Here is a 15408-nt window from a genome sequence, read left to right as displayed (position 1 = left end):
AGATCTGTTCTATTAGAGCTGCTAGGGTCATCAGGATACTCACATTCAAACTCAGTACTGCTGGTAACACAAATACTTGATCATCTATTGTCGGTGCTTTGGGAAAAATGTTTTTATACTTTGCACATTTTGTACTTTGCTGTTGTTTAAACAGGATGTTTTCCTGAACTCTCCAAAATCTTTGTAAACAACAGAGCATCTGTCTTAAGCCTCTTTCTCACTGAAAATAGCGGGTTAACCTGGGTTTTTTTTAAACATGGTCGTCCTGCTAACAATCAGCATTATAGCTACCATTACATTGACAAAACAAAGCCATGTCTAACCCCCCGCTGGCAAGCTGTGGCCTCTTTTCCCTTGCCATTGTGTGTGTGTGTGGTGACACCATCAGGTGGGTTAGCTTTGATGATGTCACCAGTGTGACAGAAATCAGGAAAGTAAACAATGGAGTGTAACATGTAAGGAAGCAAGGATTTAGTCGGTGTGCTTTATTGTTTCATTTGTTTGACCGAATCCCACTCACCAGTGTTGCGCCATGTTAATCAGGTGTTTTCGGCTCGTTAGATCAGACGTGACTGGCGCTGTGTGCTGCCATCCGTAAGTCGCCCCGGCTCTGGCGTTCTCACAGTATGCCGATCAGAGCCATGGTGATTTAACACAGGCCGCTTGCCCAGTTGTTTGCCACTGTCAGTGAGCTGTTTCCACTGCCTCTAAAAACCAGCTGTTCCCGGATTTAAACGGATTTTGTCAGCCAGTGGGAAAGGGGTAAACCTTGTATAGTCAATTAGCTAACTAAGCGCTACTTTGTAGCATAGCTATAATCAGGACCAATCCAAATCATTTTTCTGGTCCTCATCAGCACATGAGCTTTAAAAAGGACTTTAGCTTTGTTTTGGACTGCAGGTCACAGAAGCTCAAACCAGACATGTAACCAGAGTTTTCAGCTTCCAGCATAAGCTCTGTGCTTTGACTCACAACCAGTAAGATAGTTTCTATGACAATGGATAGTGTGTGTAGCACTGCTAAGCAAAGTAGAATTTATATAAATTTTTATGGGTGTTATTTTTCTAAATTCTTTTTTGTATTAATTATTTAAAAAAATAATTTTAATATGCCTTATTTTATTCAATAACTCAATGTTTATCATTTGACTGTGTTAGATCAATTTCCACCACTAAGGCTCCTGAAGGATCATCCTATATTCGATTGTTCAGAACTAGTTTTGTTATAAAACTTTCAATTGATTAGATGATACACTATATTCAATTTATATTAACGAGATAAAAATCTTGCTTTATTTTAAATATTTTTTGATTTTTCTCTTGCTTTAATTTTTTTGTCTCCAAAAAAGTTGACTAAATCACAAACTGAAATCAGTTTGGAGAATAGTCCTCTTTAGATTTGATCCACCATTTGGATGGATGGGTCCTTGTGGGACTAAAATGTGGATAGGTAAAGAAGTAATTTAGGCCAAAAGGTAATTTAAGACATGTTCTACTTGGAGACCTTTGGTTCTTCAACACACCTGTATATAGTTTCTTTATACCAAAAAAGAAAATTGTCTTAATAGCATTAGCCCAGAGAGAGCCAACCAAAGGGCCCTTCTGGAGAGTTTTGAATTGGATCCTCCATGGACAGAAGTCAGAGGAGGATCTGAAGACACAGAAGTCTGTGTCTTTGTGAAAGAAAGTGCAGAAGTTCCAAATGTCAGGTGCATTAAGATGAACAGTCAGTCAGAAAGTCGGGCAGATAACCTTGACATTTAGGCCAACGGTTCTGAAGCCCCCCTCCCCTCCGCGTGAGCTGTTCTACATTAAGAACTAACCTATTAATCGTGTTGTTTCTGTCTGTCTGAGCCTCGTTCTGCAGCCTAGTAAACCCTGGAAAAACATGGCCTCTGAACAAACAGATCCACACACACACAAACAGATGCACGTCTCGTTCCGTTTCCCTGTCTCTCAGTGGCCGCAGGGATCCGGTTACACCTGCTTGCACATCTTCTAGCAATTAGAAGCAATCTGCTTGAAACCAGTCTATGGTTAAGGACTTCCCCCAGCCGTAAAAGGAAGACCCCAACACACAGATCTTCCTGTTCATGTGTCTGGATAAATTGTGCTGGCCTCCGAGTTTCCTGCTATCCAGCTTGGCCCTTAATGAAAATACCCCAAATGATTCACCTCCTGAATGTGTTTATCCACATTCTGTCACATCTTAACACATTATATTTATCGCTTATTGGGGCAAACAAGATGTGATCCATGTGCCCCTGCAACCCCTGACTCCAGCAGAGTGAATGCCCTCATGCATTGTTACATCATATGAGGTAAACTAGATGAAAGAAGAACAGGAAAAGGTCTGGGCACAGTGTGTCTCTATTGCAGTGGAGGAAAAGGTGAAGCAAAGGATTCTGCAGAAATCAGACGTGACTGTGTGGCGATGCTCTGAGCTGGGATTTGTAAGACACCCAGAGCTGGCTTTAGCAGCAGGAAACCCCAAAGCCTGTAAATAATCCACATGTGCAGACTGTGCATAAAGGCATCCAGTACTTAGCAGTTCCCTTATCACAGCATGATAGCTCGGGGACATAAGAGACGCTCCAGCCTCTATTCACTAATATGGTGTGAAAGTAGATGCAGATAAAAAAACGCCTGTTGTTTATTGAGGAAGTTGTGTTAACATGGGGGAAGAGGATGTGAACTTTGAACACATTTCAACTGTGGAAAATAAAGAGGAGGATTGCAAACGGCATGGATAGCAAACTGCAACGCTTGTGGTAGATAAAACCTCAACATTTGTCCCTGTGCTTTATGATGTGGGTTTCTGTTAACTGTACAAACAAACAATATGTTTGAATGTGTAAATGCAGATTGCCATCTGTGCAGTTATGTGTTTATCCCTGTGGATTACAACAGAACTACTGCACACAGAAAAAAGCCAAAAAATGATTATACAAATGTTCTTAAGTGTGATTTATCAGACAATACATGGATTGTGGTTATTTTATGCCTTATTGCCTGCAGTAGCTAGGCATCATGACTAGCATGTATGTTGGAGTGTTCATCCACGTCCACAAACACCATGCGTGTTGATGCACGTATATAAACTTTGCAGAAATTGACTGGTGAGTAAATAGTTCTTTGTAATTCAGTGTCAAAGCTTCAGAGATTTGTTAGAGGACATCAGCATCCAACCACATGATAAAGGGCGAGGAACGCAGCAAACAGGTTGAGGCTAAGACTGTGGAAAAGTTTAAGCAGCGTTAGAGTGGTTAATGATATCCTAAGAGAGCAATGAGTCCATTTATAAATTAGAAACCTACAAGTGTCCACTTAAACTGACGGACTCGGTTAGCTGTCATGCTAAGTCCTGCAACTATTCCTTGTTCACCACACAGATCAGAGCTTTTTTTGCCATGGTTGGGAAAAGAAAGTCGCTGCAAACAAGGTAGGAAATGGCAAACACGTGGAAGGAAAAGCTCTGGACAAATGAGAGCAAAATTGACATTTTTGACCTACAGAAAATCAACCTAAACCCTGGTGTTGGGAACATTGTCTCTTAGAAGGCAGTTCACCTTCCACCTTGATACAACCAGAGTTGCACGGGTTTGGTGTCCATCCAAACTTATACAGCTCTGCTTCAAAGTTTACACACCCTTCCATTAGGGACTGATAATAATGAGCTGGCGGTAAAATCAATTAAAATTGACAAAAGTAATAATAAATAAATATTATTATGAAAATATGACATTAATTTTTAAAAGAAAAAAAATGTATATATATACTATATATGTATATATTAATAAATAAAAGAAGCAACAAGTCTGATGGAGCTCCTGACCTAAAATGTTGTTTAGCATCACTTTAAGGCGATCTCTGGAATCTGGTGTTTCCTGTGATGTTCAGGAAATTTTTAAAATGTTCAACTTGACAGTTGAAAACCAGTGGTGTCTCTGTCTCTGTGTCACCTTTTGCAGTTTTCAACTGTCAAGTTTTTGGCCTCTACAAACCACCTTGCCTTCTGCCCAAACTTGAAAAGGGCTTGCTCCCATCAAAGAGACCCAGGACTTCACACTTTGTGTTTCTTGTTGAAGCAGTTACATTTGAAAAGGCTTTTCTGCATTCTTCTGCTAGTTCTGGTGAAAGTCCAGCTATGAATTTCTCCTGCTCTTCTGTTAGTCTATTTTTCCTTCTTGGTTTATCAATCCCAACCCTTGTAAGCTCACCCTTTGGGCAAAGGAGGAAATGGTGATCTGAAAAGCTCCCTTTCTTACAGTCTTTGTTTCTACAAAGGTAAGTGTTGATGCATCCAGCATCCTCTTCATGCTTTCTCAAACACCTTTTGCATGTTTCCAATGTCTTAACAATGTTGAGCTTTTCAGGTACATTCATTTCTTTGAACTGTTTGCAGAAGAATATTTTATCTCCATGTCTTGCGTCTCCACACACAATACAGACATGATTCTTTCTTGTGGATCGAGTAAAAGCATGTCGTTTCTCAACCTTCTTCTCAGTCTTTTCACTCACTCCAAGTTGCTCTAATCTCTCTAGAACTTCCTCCTGTGTTTTTAAAAATTTGAGAAGACTATCAAAATGGTTATCTGGTGTAACTGCATTGGCAGGATTAACCATAAAAACTAGCCAGTCTCTTTTGATAACATCAGGTAGTTTGCTCTCTAGAGATTTAATAACCAGAGGGTTTTTCATGGCTCCAATGTTACCTAGCTCTGTTAAGTCAGCTAGAGCCTTTTCAATTGTTTGTATAAGATCTATCACCTTCCTTGGCTGGTTTGCTTTCAGGGGTGGAGTCTTCTCAAGCTCTTCAATAATTTCTAAAGCAATACTTGACTTGTCGCCATACCTATTTTCCATCACTCGGAACATATCTGCAGCAGTATCATAAGCAGACAGGTGTAATTCACTACAGATCCTTTCATCTACACTATCCAACAACTGAAACTTTTTCACTTCCACTGAGCCACTTGGTTCTCCCTGCTTCTGCAGACTTTCCCAGTCTTTTCTCCATCTGTGAAAGTTTCTTTTACAGCCATGAAATTTTGGTAGACAAATGGGCCTGATCTTTACAATGGGTGCGGGTGGAGCTAGTATAGGTAAAGATGTAAGGTCTGATTGAGCAGCATCTGATTTACTCTTCTCCTCTGCGATCGTTTGTGCTATGGCAAACTGTGATTTTCTTGCTTGAAGTTTATTTTTCATCAATTTAATCTGTTTTATTCTGTCTTCAATATTGTCCCTCTCTTCTACAGGAATCCATATTTCCCAGGTCACAAAACTTTTAATAGATTCCTGGATCACATTCTCCACAAAGGACAGTTGGACTTCATATGCACTTTTGTTCACAGTTAAAACTTTTATGTCAGAAGCATCATTACATGCCTTTTCTGCCTCTTGGATTGCAGTATAGAGCTCATCTTGACCATATTTTTTCCACAAATTAGACTGAACTATTTGTTTGACTTCTTCTAATTTTGATTCACAGTCATCAATAGTCTTTTCCAAATCAGCTTCTTGCCATTTATCAAGTTCACCAGCTTCAACTTCCATCTCTGCTAATAGTCCAGCTTTGTAATCATCATTTGAATCACTTACATGTCTGGCATCAGAGGTTAGCTTTTTGAACTCCTCTCGCAGTTCCATCTCTGTCATGTTGGAAGCTTTTCTGCTCAGGAAGTTTGCTTGCTTGGTGAAGGAAGATTTTGCCATGGTGCGATCCAGCTTCAATTGTTTCAGTGACTTTCCAAACATTTCTTCAGCCATTGTGGATTGTACAGATGAGATGACCTGATGTCCTCCTTGAGTTGATTTGTCAAAGCCCTTTTGTCAGGACTTCACCTTCATCAGGTCTTCAGTTGGTTTCCAACTGGTTTCCAATTGGCTTCCAAGTGGTTTTCCACTGGTTTTCAATTGGAAACCAATCATGATTACCATTACCAGGCATACCTTGGTATACTGAGCTGACACTCCCCTACGTTTGCTGTGGAATTCAGTCAATCTCACTGTTTATGGAACGCTGCGTTTTTTTTTTCAACAAGTGGGTAGAAGAGTGGAATTAAAATTAGAAGTAAACGGTTTAAGGAGAAAACCTGAGCGGAGTGGGAAGGAGTTTGCCGTGCTAGCAAGCCTAGCTTTGGGCTTTTCCAGCCACCACCAGGCCTGCTTCAGAGGTAGGAGTTTGGCCTGCTAGCTAGCCTAGCTTTGGGCTCTCTGGCCACTACCACCAAGCTTCAGCCTCCAGGCTTTCAGTTGCTACCACCAGGCCGGTTTCCAGCCCCTACCATCTTGCCACTTTCCAGGCTTTCCAGCTTCTAAGGTTAGTGAACATGGCTCCCCCAAAGTTGAGGAACACAGAAGAGGAATATGCAACCATAACTCATGTAAATGAACTGCTACAACAGCAAAAAGATATGTTCATGGCTCTTTTGCAGCAGCAGCAGGAAATGTTCAAGGACTTTGTTAAAATTATCACCGACTCAGTGAACACAAGAATGGATAACGTTTTTAAAGAATTACAAGAGTTAAAAGCAAGTTTACAATACACACAGAAGGATGTTGATGAACTTAAAGTCACTCAAGCTAAACAGTTTGAGCATGGAAGAATCACACAAACTGATTTAGTGAAAATCAATGACAGTCTACAAGTTATGTGTGAAAAACAAGAACATCTGGAAAGTCAATCAAGAAAAAATAATATTGTGATTGATGGAGTTCCTGAATCCACTGGCGAATCCTTGGCAGAGTCTGAAGAAAAAGTGAAGGACATTTTTAAGCAAAAACTACAACTACAAAGAGACATGGAGATGGAGCATGTACACCGTATAGGAAAGCCTGATGCTGCTAGAAACAGACCGAGATCTATGGTTGTTAAATTTCTGAATTTTAAGGACAAAACAGCTGTCATGCAAAGAGTAAAGAACCTCAAGGGCACAAAAATTTTCATCAATGACGACTACACGGACGCTGTGCGGCTAAAAAGAAAGGAATTGATGCCAAAGTTAAAAGAAGCACGGGATAAAGGTGACATTGCCTACCTCAGACATGACAAACTTATTATCCACTCCCGCACTAGCACCCCTGAGTAACTTCTGTGCAACTCTGAAGGTATGATAGCACATAAAACTCATGTATTCATTACCTAGAAAAGGTTTAAGACTAGCACATATTAATATAAACAGTCTCAGGAATAAAATTAACGATGTTACTGAACTGCTAAATGAGTTTAAAATACACATTCTTGCTATCTCAGAGACCCACTTGGACTCATCTTTTGATGACACAGAACTATTTATTGAAGGTTACAACATATACAGAAATGACAGAAATGGTTTTGGTGGGGGAGTTGCTTTTTATATTCAGAATCACTTACCAGTAAAAATAAGAACTGATTTAATGAGTTTTAACATCGAAATATTATGGTTGCAAATGCATCTACCTCATCGAAAGTCGATTCTTCTGGGTTGCTGTTACCGGCCGCCAAGTGCTAATTGTGAATATCTTGACACCATGTGTAAAATGTTGGATATAAATACTAATGTAAGTCAGGACATATATTTCATGGGTGACTTGAACATTGACTGGTTTGCTAAAGATTGCCACTTGAAAAGAAAACTGTTAACTACTGCAAATGCATGTGGACTTACTCAACTGATAAACAAACCCACAAGAATATGTTTCAAGAACGATGGCACTAGTACATCTACCTGTATAGATCATATTTTCACAAACCGTCCTGAACTATGTAAAAAGGTACTGTCTATTCCCACTGGTAGCAGTGATCATAATTTGATAATTTCTGCATTAACAACTAAACTGAGTGGCTCAGGAACTACAGTCTTATTTAAAAGATCCTATAAGTTGTTTAAAAATGACAAGTTTATTGAAGATGTTCAAGCTTTATGCTGGTCTGATGTGTTGGCTGCTAGTAATCCAGAAACTGCTCTATTTAAATTTAACAAGCTATTCTTGCCATTGATTGATAAACATGCACCTTTGAAGAAGTTTACGGTCAGAAACAACGTCACACCTTGGTTGGATGAAGAACTGAAAAACTCTATGAAAATAAGATGTCAAATGAAAAGAACTGCAGTTATGACAGGAAATAAAAGTGATTGGGATCTATATCGTAAAATGAGAAATTCTGTTACTAAACTTAATAATAAGAAGAAGAAAATGTATTTTGATAATCACGTTAAAAACATAGGTAAAGATAATAGGAAGTTATGGAATGTTTTAAATCAGTTGACTGGTAAGAAAAACAAAATAAATCCATCTTTTTTGGAAACAGGGGATAAACTCATAACTAAGCCAATAGATATTGTAAACCATCTCAATTATTATTTTATTAAAAAATCAGATAAACTAAGAGAAAATATGCCTAATCTAAGTAATGATATATCTTATCTATTAATAAGAAATGAATTGATGAAAAATAAAAACTTAAGGTTTAAACTACAAAGTGTAAATATAGATCAAGTAAAGAATCTTTTAAAAACCTGCAAAAACAAACCACCAGGTGTAGATGGTCTTGACGGCAGGCTTCTGAAACTAGCTGCTGACTTTATTGCCCCTGCTCTAACCCATATTATTAACCTTAGTTTTAGCTGCTGTACCTGCCCACAGGCATGGAAGCAGGCTAAAATTGTTCCTCTGCCCAAAGATAAAAAAATGCCTTTCTCCGGTTCCAACAGTCGCCCGATAAGTATATTACCTGTATTATCTAAAATACTGGAGTCTATAGTACACGATCAAATTAATAACTATTTTTATACAAATGATTTATTAACAGATTTTCAGCATGCATACAGAAAAAGTCACTCCACTGCCACTGCACTGACTCACATGTCTGATGATTGGCTTAGAGAGACTGAAAAAAAAAAAATTACAGGTGTTGTATTTTTAGATTTTTCTGCTGCTTTCGACATCATAGATCATAACCTGCTATTAACAAAATTATCCTGTTACGGGTTTGAGCAATCTGCAATCACATGGATGTACAGTTACTTGTCAAATAGAACACAGACAGTGTTTTTCAATGGCAGTTTCTCAGGTATCAGAAAAATTACATGTGGAGTACCCCAAGGTAGCTGTCTGGGTCCACTATTATTTAATATTTTTACTAATGATTTACCATATATTTTACATAAGGCTAATATTGTCATGTACGCTGACGATTCAACTATATATACATCAGCAAGTACACAAATTGAATTAGAAACTGTTTTAAATACAGAATTACAATATGTAGTAGATTGGGTCAAATCAAATAAACTGGCATTAAATACTGTAAAAACTAATTGCATGATTTTAGGTTCAAATTACAATATTAAACAGAATCCTGTAATTAATATTATGATTAACAACGCAGTTATTGAACAGGTGCATGAGACCAGACTGCTGGGTGTAATAGTTGACTCTAGGTTATCATGGAAAAAACATATTAGTAATATTATTGCAAAAATGGGAAGAGGTATATCCATTATGAGAAGACATGCAAATTTCTTAACTTCAAACATTAGGAATTATGCAATGAAAGCACTAATATTGACATACCTCGACTATTGCCCAGCAGTTTGGTCAAATGCCACTGGAGAATATATAAATAAATTACAACTTATACAGAATAGAGCTGCTCGTGTAGCACTCAGATGCAGCTACAGGAGAAATATAACATTAATGCACAAAGATCTTAATTGGTTGTTGGTCAAAGATAGATTGTTGTATTCATTGTTAATTTTCATAAGAAATATTTCTAATTCCAAATTTCCTTCTGTTTTGTTCAAGCATCTTTCTTTCAGTGTAGTAAATCATCAGTACAGTACTAGACATGCAACTAAAGGTAATTTCACTTTACCCATAGTAAGAACTAATGCCATGAAAAATACTGTTGTGTTCAGAGGTATGAAAGAATGGAATAATCTGCCAAAACATATCCTGCTTGCTAATAATGTCAATAAATTCAAATTATATGTAAAACAGCATTTATCAAAATAATATAACTGAATGTTTATATTTATATGTGTGTGAATATGTATGTGTATGTATGTTTACAGGTGTAAGTGTAGAATGTGTTTTATATTTGTCATATATCACACCCGCATGAGGGTACATATGTACGTTAATATGTGTATATATTGTATATGTATTTTTATATGTGTTTGTGTATTTTCTTTTTCTTTCAAATATTGGTTGTATTCTTAGTTTTGTTTTTAATGTATATATTTTTTCAGGACCCCAGGAAGAATAGCTGCAGCATAGCTGTAGCTAATGGGGATCCTTTCAATAAAACTTAAACTTAAACTTTACTATGTGTTATTTTAGCCCAGCATTAGGCCTCTTGAAGGTATGCCACCTCCACCGGCCCGACAAGAAGCACACACTTCACAGCAGCATTCCTGAGAGGGGCCAACCAGCATTCAAGCATGTTGCAGACCTGTTTTTTTTTTTCTTTCTGTTTACCAACAAAAAATTCCAATAGATTTGCCTTTGGGAGAAGACAGGATATTAGAATTTCATTATATAACAAAATGTTAGTATTGGTAAAATTTCATCGTAGCTCCTGTTCAGTTACTGTGCTGTTAATAAACCATTTCTCTGATCAGAAGTGTTTTTTGCTAAGATCCCATGTCCGCCTACTCAAGAGAAAATTATTAAGTGGAAATTTTAAACTCTTTAAACTAACTCTCTATTAAGAACTACGTTTTAATCAGTCACGTTCGTTTATTTCCATAGAAATCGAGGACCTTTACTTGAACTATTAGGATTTTTTTTTAAAGAAAAATTTACCATTTTTTTTAAATCCAGCCTGATCTATAGCAGCTGATGCTAAACAGGATAAGAGAATGACTTTAGTGTACCGTCCATGGATACATAGGGATGTCTTATGTCAGATTGAATCTTTATTAATAAAATTCTAAAATGCAATCCTTAACCTTTTTTTATTTTAACTGTTATTTTTAATAGATAAGTTAGCCTCTTTTTCACCTACTTTTATACCTGCTAAAAAGCAACCCGATAACCTTTACACGGACAGATCTGAAAAACTAAAACTAGCATAAAGCTAGTTGACCTGCTGTATTTTGTTTCTTTTCTGTTTTAAGTAATAGTTGCAGGTTTTGGACCTTTGTTGTTATTCATAATGTAAAACATTAAAGCCCTTATGAAAACTCTAATGCTGCTGTTTTGCTTTGTGCTTTACCTGTAGCAACAAGCCTTTTCATAGCATTTATGACTTTTTCTTTCATATTGACAGCTGTGAAGAAAGACTTCCCAGAAATGTGTCTTTTCATCCATTACCGTCTGAACATCCAATCATAGCCTGTTGACTCAACTCTGTGTTTGAACACCCTCGGCTGTAAACTCAAATGAATACACACACACACACACACACACAAACACACACACACACACACACACAGTACATACATTTCACTGCATGTGTGATCAGGTACTGGAAAAACACAACAGTAAATCTGTTTACTCTTCAGGCTATAGCGGCTGATACTAAAACACAGGGAAGTTAACAATGTTGCTGTGTGTGTTGTGTCGACCCATTGAGAAATGAATTGCCGTTGTTTCACTGACAGATTTGCTGGGGTAAATTTTAACAAATTTTTTCTGAGGTTAAGAAAACAATTTAACTTTTGTTTGGGACGCTTTTTGGAAGTACACTATTTTGAGAATTCTGTTTTTATTTCCCGATGTTTTGTATTGTGATAGATTTTGTATGTAGGCTTTTCATATCAAAGTAACTGAGGTAATTTATTGTTCTTCACATTTTAAAAAGTATAAAATTACTTTGATTGCCTTTTTAATTATTATACATTTATTTAAAAAGTTTATTATTTCAAAAGAATAATGATAAAGGCTAAATAAAATCCTCTTAGCGTTTCCCGTCTCAACGTCATCATTGGCAGATCAAAGTCCTGCTTCCAGATTTTCTGTCGGGTTTAAAGTTGCTTTGGAGTAAAAACTCAGTACCTGAAATGTAAATATTGCCATTTGTGTAGGAGTGAGTCTTGCTCACTACCTTCTTAGTTTGAATCTGAAGACTTTCTTTATGAGTGTTCTTGCTATGAAGGGGGGGTCCCCTGCAAATTTCAATGCAAAACAACACAATTAGACATGCAGAATGAAATGTGTTTGTCCCTGTATGAGCCGGATCAACACTGGCGCAGAGAGAGAGGACTTTTTTTTTCTCTGCTCAGCAAAGTTTGGTCAGACACGGCGAGCGTGGCCTCTCTGCAGCTTGTGGTCATAAGTGGGCCTCATGATGTCATCCCACCACTGTGTGTCTGGGAGGGGTCAGTCCACGCCCCGACAAACTGCCTCTACGCTCTCTGCCTTAAACTGCAGTCCAACTTTACTGGTACCTGTTTTTGTCTGTGAACAGAGCTTTCTATTTCCCTGTTGATAACTTACTTTCACACAGTCTTTTACGGGTTTCACTCCCTTTTTCACACGTCGCTCTTTTACCTCTGTTGTGCTTGCTGGCTTTTCTCACTATTGTTGTGTAAAACATTCCACTGAGCAGTTCAAAAACTCTGAAAGCTCACAAATAATTGAGAGAACGTGGAGATTTCTGTCTATAGATGAACTCTGATGCGGGAGTTTGTTTGATGGCCGGGGCAATCTTCTGGGGAAGATGGAAAGAATGAGGCAGCCTATTTACTCAGATGGTTTACTGGTGGAGGTGTGAGGCTGGCCAGCTCACTGTGGGAACACAACGCTTGCTTTTCTTGGTATCGCTGGCCATTTTCAAGACCACGGTGTGTTTTTTTTCCCCCCGGCGCTCTCCAGCTTTGTTTGCTCTGGATGGCATGTTTGATTATTTATCGTAAGGGAAAAGGGAGTAGCTGGAGCAATAAACATGTGACTGGACTGTATTTTGTTTTCCACTAAGAAGGCTGTGTCCTTTAGCAGATATTCCAAGCAGCCCATAAAGGCTTTTGTTTGCTTTCTAGCGGGGAGTTGGACTGAGTGGAAGGAGGATCAAAAGCACAGATTAGGGTCTCTGACAGTTTGTGTTTGCTGGAAGTGCAACTTATCAACAGACAAATATTTCTTCTGGATGGGTCTAGGAGATATTTTATTCCTCCTTGTCTTTGTTTATGAAGTTGTTTAGACAGTTGTTAATTGTTTATACCTGGATTATAACTGAACAGGAGAGTGTGCAGATTTCCCTCTGATGTCTGCCTTCACCAGGGCTGCGAAGATGTGCTTAACCCTTGAGCTTTTTCAAAATGAGTCATGTTTAAACCTTTTGTTTGGATTTTATGTAAAGGAGCAACACAAGAAAAAAGTTCAGAAATTATTAGGGGTGTAAATCACACCCATCATGGCCATTCGATTCACTATCAATTTACTGACCCAACTATTCCATTATTTTCGATAGTCAAGAATACACCATGATAAGAATTAATTAATTGGTTAATTTATTTATTTTTTACCTCACAGGCTAGACAGTGATTCAAATTAGAAATAAATCAATGAAAGCTGTAATGTCATTATACATTTTATTTGATTAACAACAGCAAATAACAAAAGAAAAAGTTGAGGATTGAAATTTGTTTAAAAAGTTCAGGCTCAGGATTTTTTTTTTTTTTTTTTTTGCAGTTTCCCATATTTACCTTCTTTCATACACCTATTGAAGAGATCCCATCCCTTAGCATGATGCTGCCAGCACCATGCTTCATGGTGGTTAATATGTTGCTGGAAAAAAATGTTTCTAATAAAGTTAGATATATTACATTTTTTATTATTAAATGAAAAAAATTCAAGAAAATCTCAAGGGATGGGAACTATTTTTTTATGGAGTTTTATTTTATTTTATTCACACACAGTCATCACCTGTTGTTCTTCTCCCTGACAGGCTTTCCAAGTGGCTCGACAAATTCTTCTCCAGCAGCAACAGCAGCAGTCCCAGTCGCAGCAGCTGCAATCTCAACAGAACCCTGGCCGCAAATCCCCAAAAACCGGTGACAAGCAGCAGAGCTTACAGGTACAGTCGAAGGGCTGTCAGTCTTAGACAATTTCCTTCATATTAGCATAGTGTTATCAGGATGTTTTGCTTATTTAACTTTGTGGTTGCTGAACTTGTAAAAAGAAGAAAAAAAACAATCAAGTGAACTTTTGCAGCTTACGGAAGAACATGTTGTGCAAAAGAAAAAGTACAGGGTTAAGCTCACAAACAGGAAATTAGAATTAGCTGTGCAACATGTGCAGTTATGTATTTGCTGCTTTATGTGTGATTTAGCAGAACCTGCATACACATTCACTGGCAGATTTTTACCATTCAAATCAGGTAAAAAAAAATTATGTGAACGGCTGTGGTGTGAAAATCCACTTTCTGGCCGTTTTCGGATGTAATGAAATCCAGGCGAAGCGGGTGTGTACGTTTAAAAAAGCTTCATACTTTCTTAGGTGAAAGCACGTCTTTTATACACAAAATAAGGAAAACTGTTGAAGAAGGGAAGAAACTAAAGCAAATTCTTACACTACTTACCTTTCATCACAATCACCAGGACTTTAGCAGGTGGATGGATGGATGGATGGATGGATGGATGGATGGATGGATGGATGGATGGATGGATGGATGGATGGATGGATGGATGGATGGATGAGGGAGGTTCAGAAAAGTAGATGTTTGGTGTGTTGAAGTGGAATATTTGCAGATCAAAATAATCTTTTTAAAGAAATTCCTTGTATCTCATTTATTTTTAATTGAAACAATGCTGCATATGTGATGCAATATTTACCTTCATTTCAGATCAGTTGCCTCAAAGATGTATATCTGTGTTTGAACAAGGCGTGCTTGTTTGTGCCGGTGTGAAATTGCAAACTGCTTGCGGGCATGTTTGGTAATTAATACAGAGGCCCCATTCTCTGTGTGCTTGTATATATTATATATATATAATATTTAATACCCTTACTGTCCCATCGGGGGCTCTTTTTAATGAGCTATTGTTGTAGCTGGGTCTAATGTCAGGTTGTGGAAAAGCTTCTTTGTTGTGCAGATGTCTTCGGAATAGCTCCAGAGGATGAAATATGATTGCGATGACCTTTCAGTTGTGTGCATATTTGTCGGGATTCAAAGAAGTTGAAAGGATCAAACTGAAGTTTCCCCGGCCTGCCAGGGAACGGTGGCGCGGAGGTCAGTGGAGGGGACCACAGCAGCAGATTCCAGCGTACCGACAGTTGTTGGTACATAGCAAAGTACTAGAGCATCTCCTACAGACAAAGACAAAATTAAAATTCTAATTTATTAATGTATACAGAGAGCTTGGCCAAGCTGTCACTCAGCTATTGAAAGAGAGTCGGCCCCTTCTCCCCTCCTCGTGCTTTTCTCCTCCTCCACAGCTCTGCACACTTCTAGTGTGGGGAGCTCAGACTCGCTGCAGTT

General features: G+C 38.0%; 1 protein-coding gene across 13 annotated transcripts in view; it reads left to right on the top strand.

The window, feature by feature from the left end:
- foxp1b (forkhead box P1b) overlaps positions 1–15408 on the top strand; it is a 232979-nt gene that overhangs the window by 143066 nt on the left and 74505 nt on the right. For all 13 annotated transcript variants that reach the window (XM_038285226.1, XM_038285238.1, XM_038285234.1 and 10 more), the window contains one exon: positions 13879–14007. In XM_038285226.1, the coding sequence (XP_038141154.1) occupies positions 13879–14007 (129 nt within the window). The remainder of the gene's footprint in view (positions 1–13878; positions 14008–15408) is intronic.

Source organism: Cyprinodon tularosa, unplaced genomic scaffold (genome assembly GCF_016077235.1).
Source record: "Cyprinodon tularosa strain WSP-4 unplaced genomic scaffold, ASM1607723v1 ctg209, whole genome shotgun sequence".
Lineage (NCBI taxonomy): Eukaryota > Metazoa > Chordata > Actinopteri > Cyprinodontiformes > Cyprinodontidae > Cyprinodon > Cyprinodon tularosa.
Note: the sequence above shows the minus strand (reverse complement) of the source record. Positions and strands in the feature narration are given on the sequence as shown.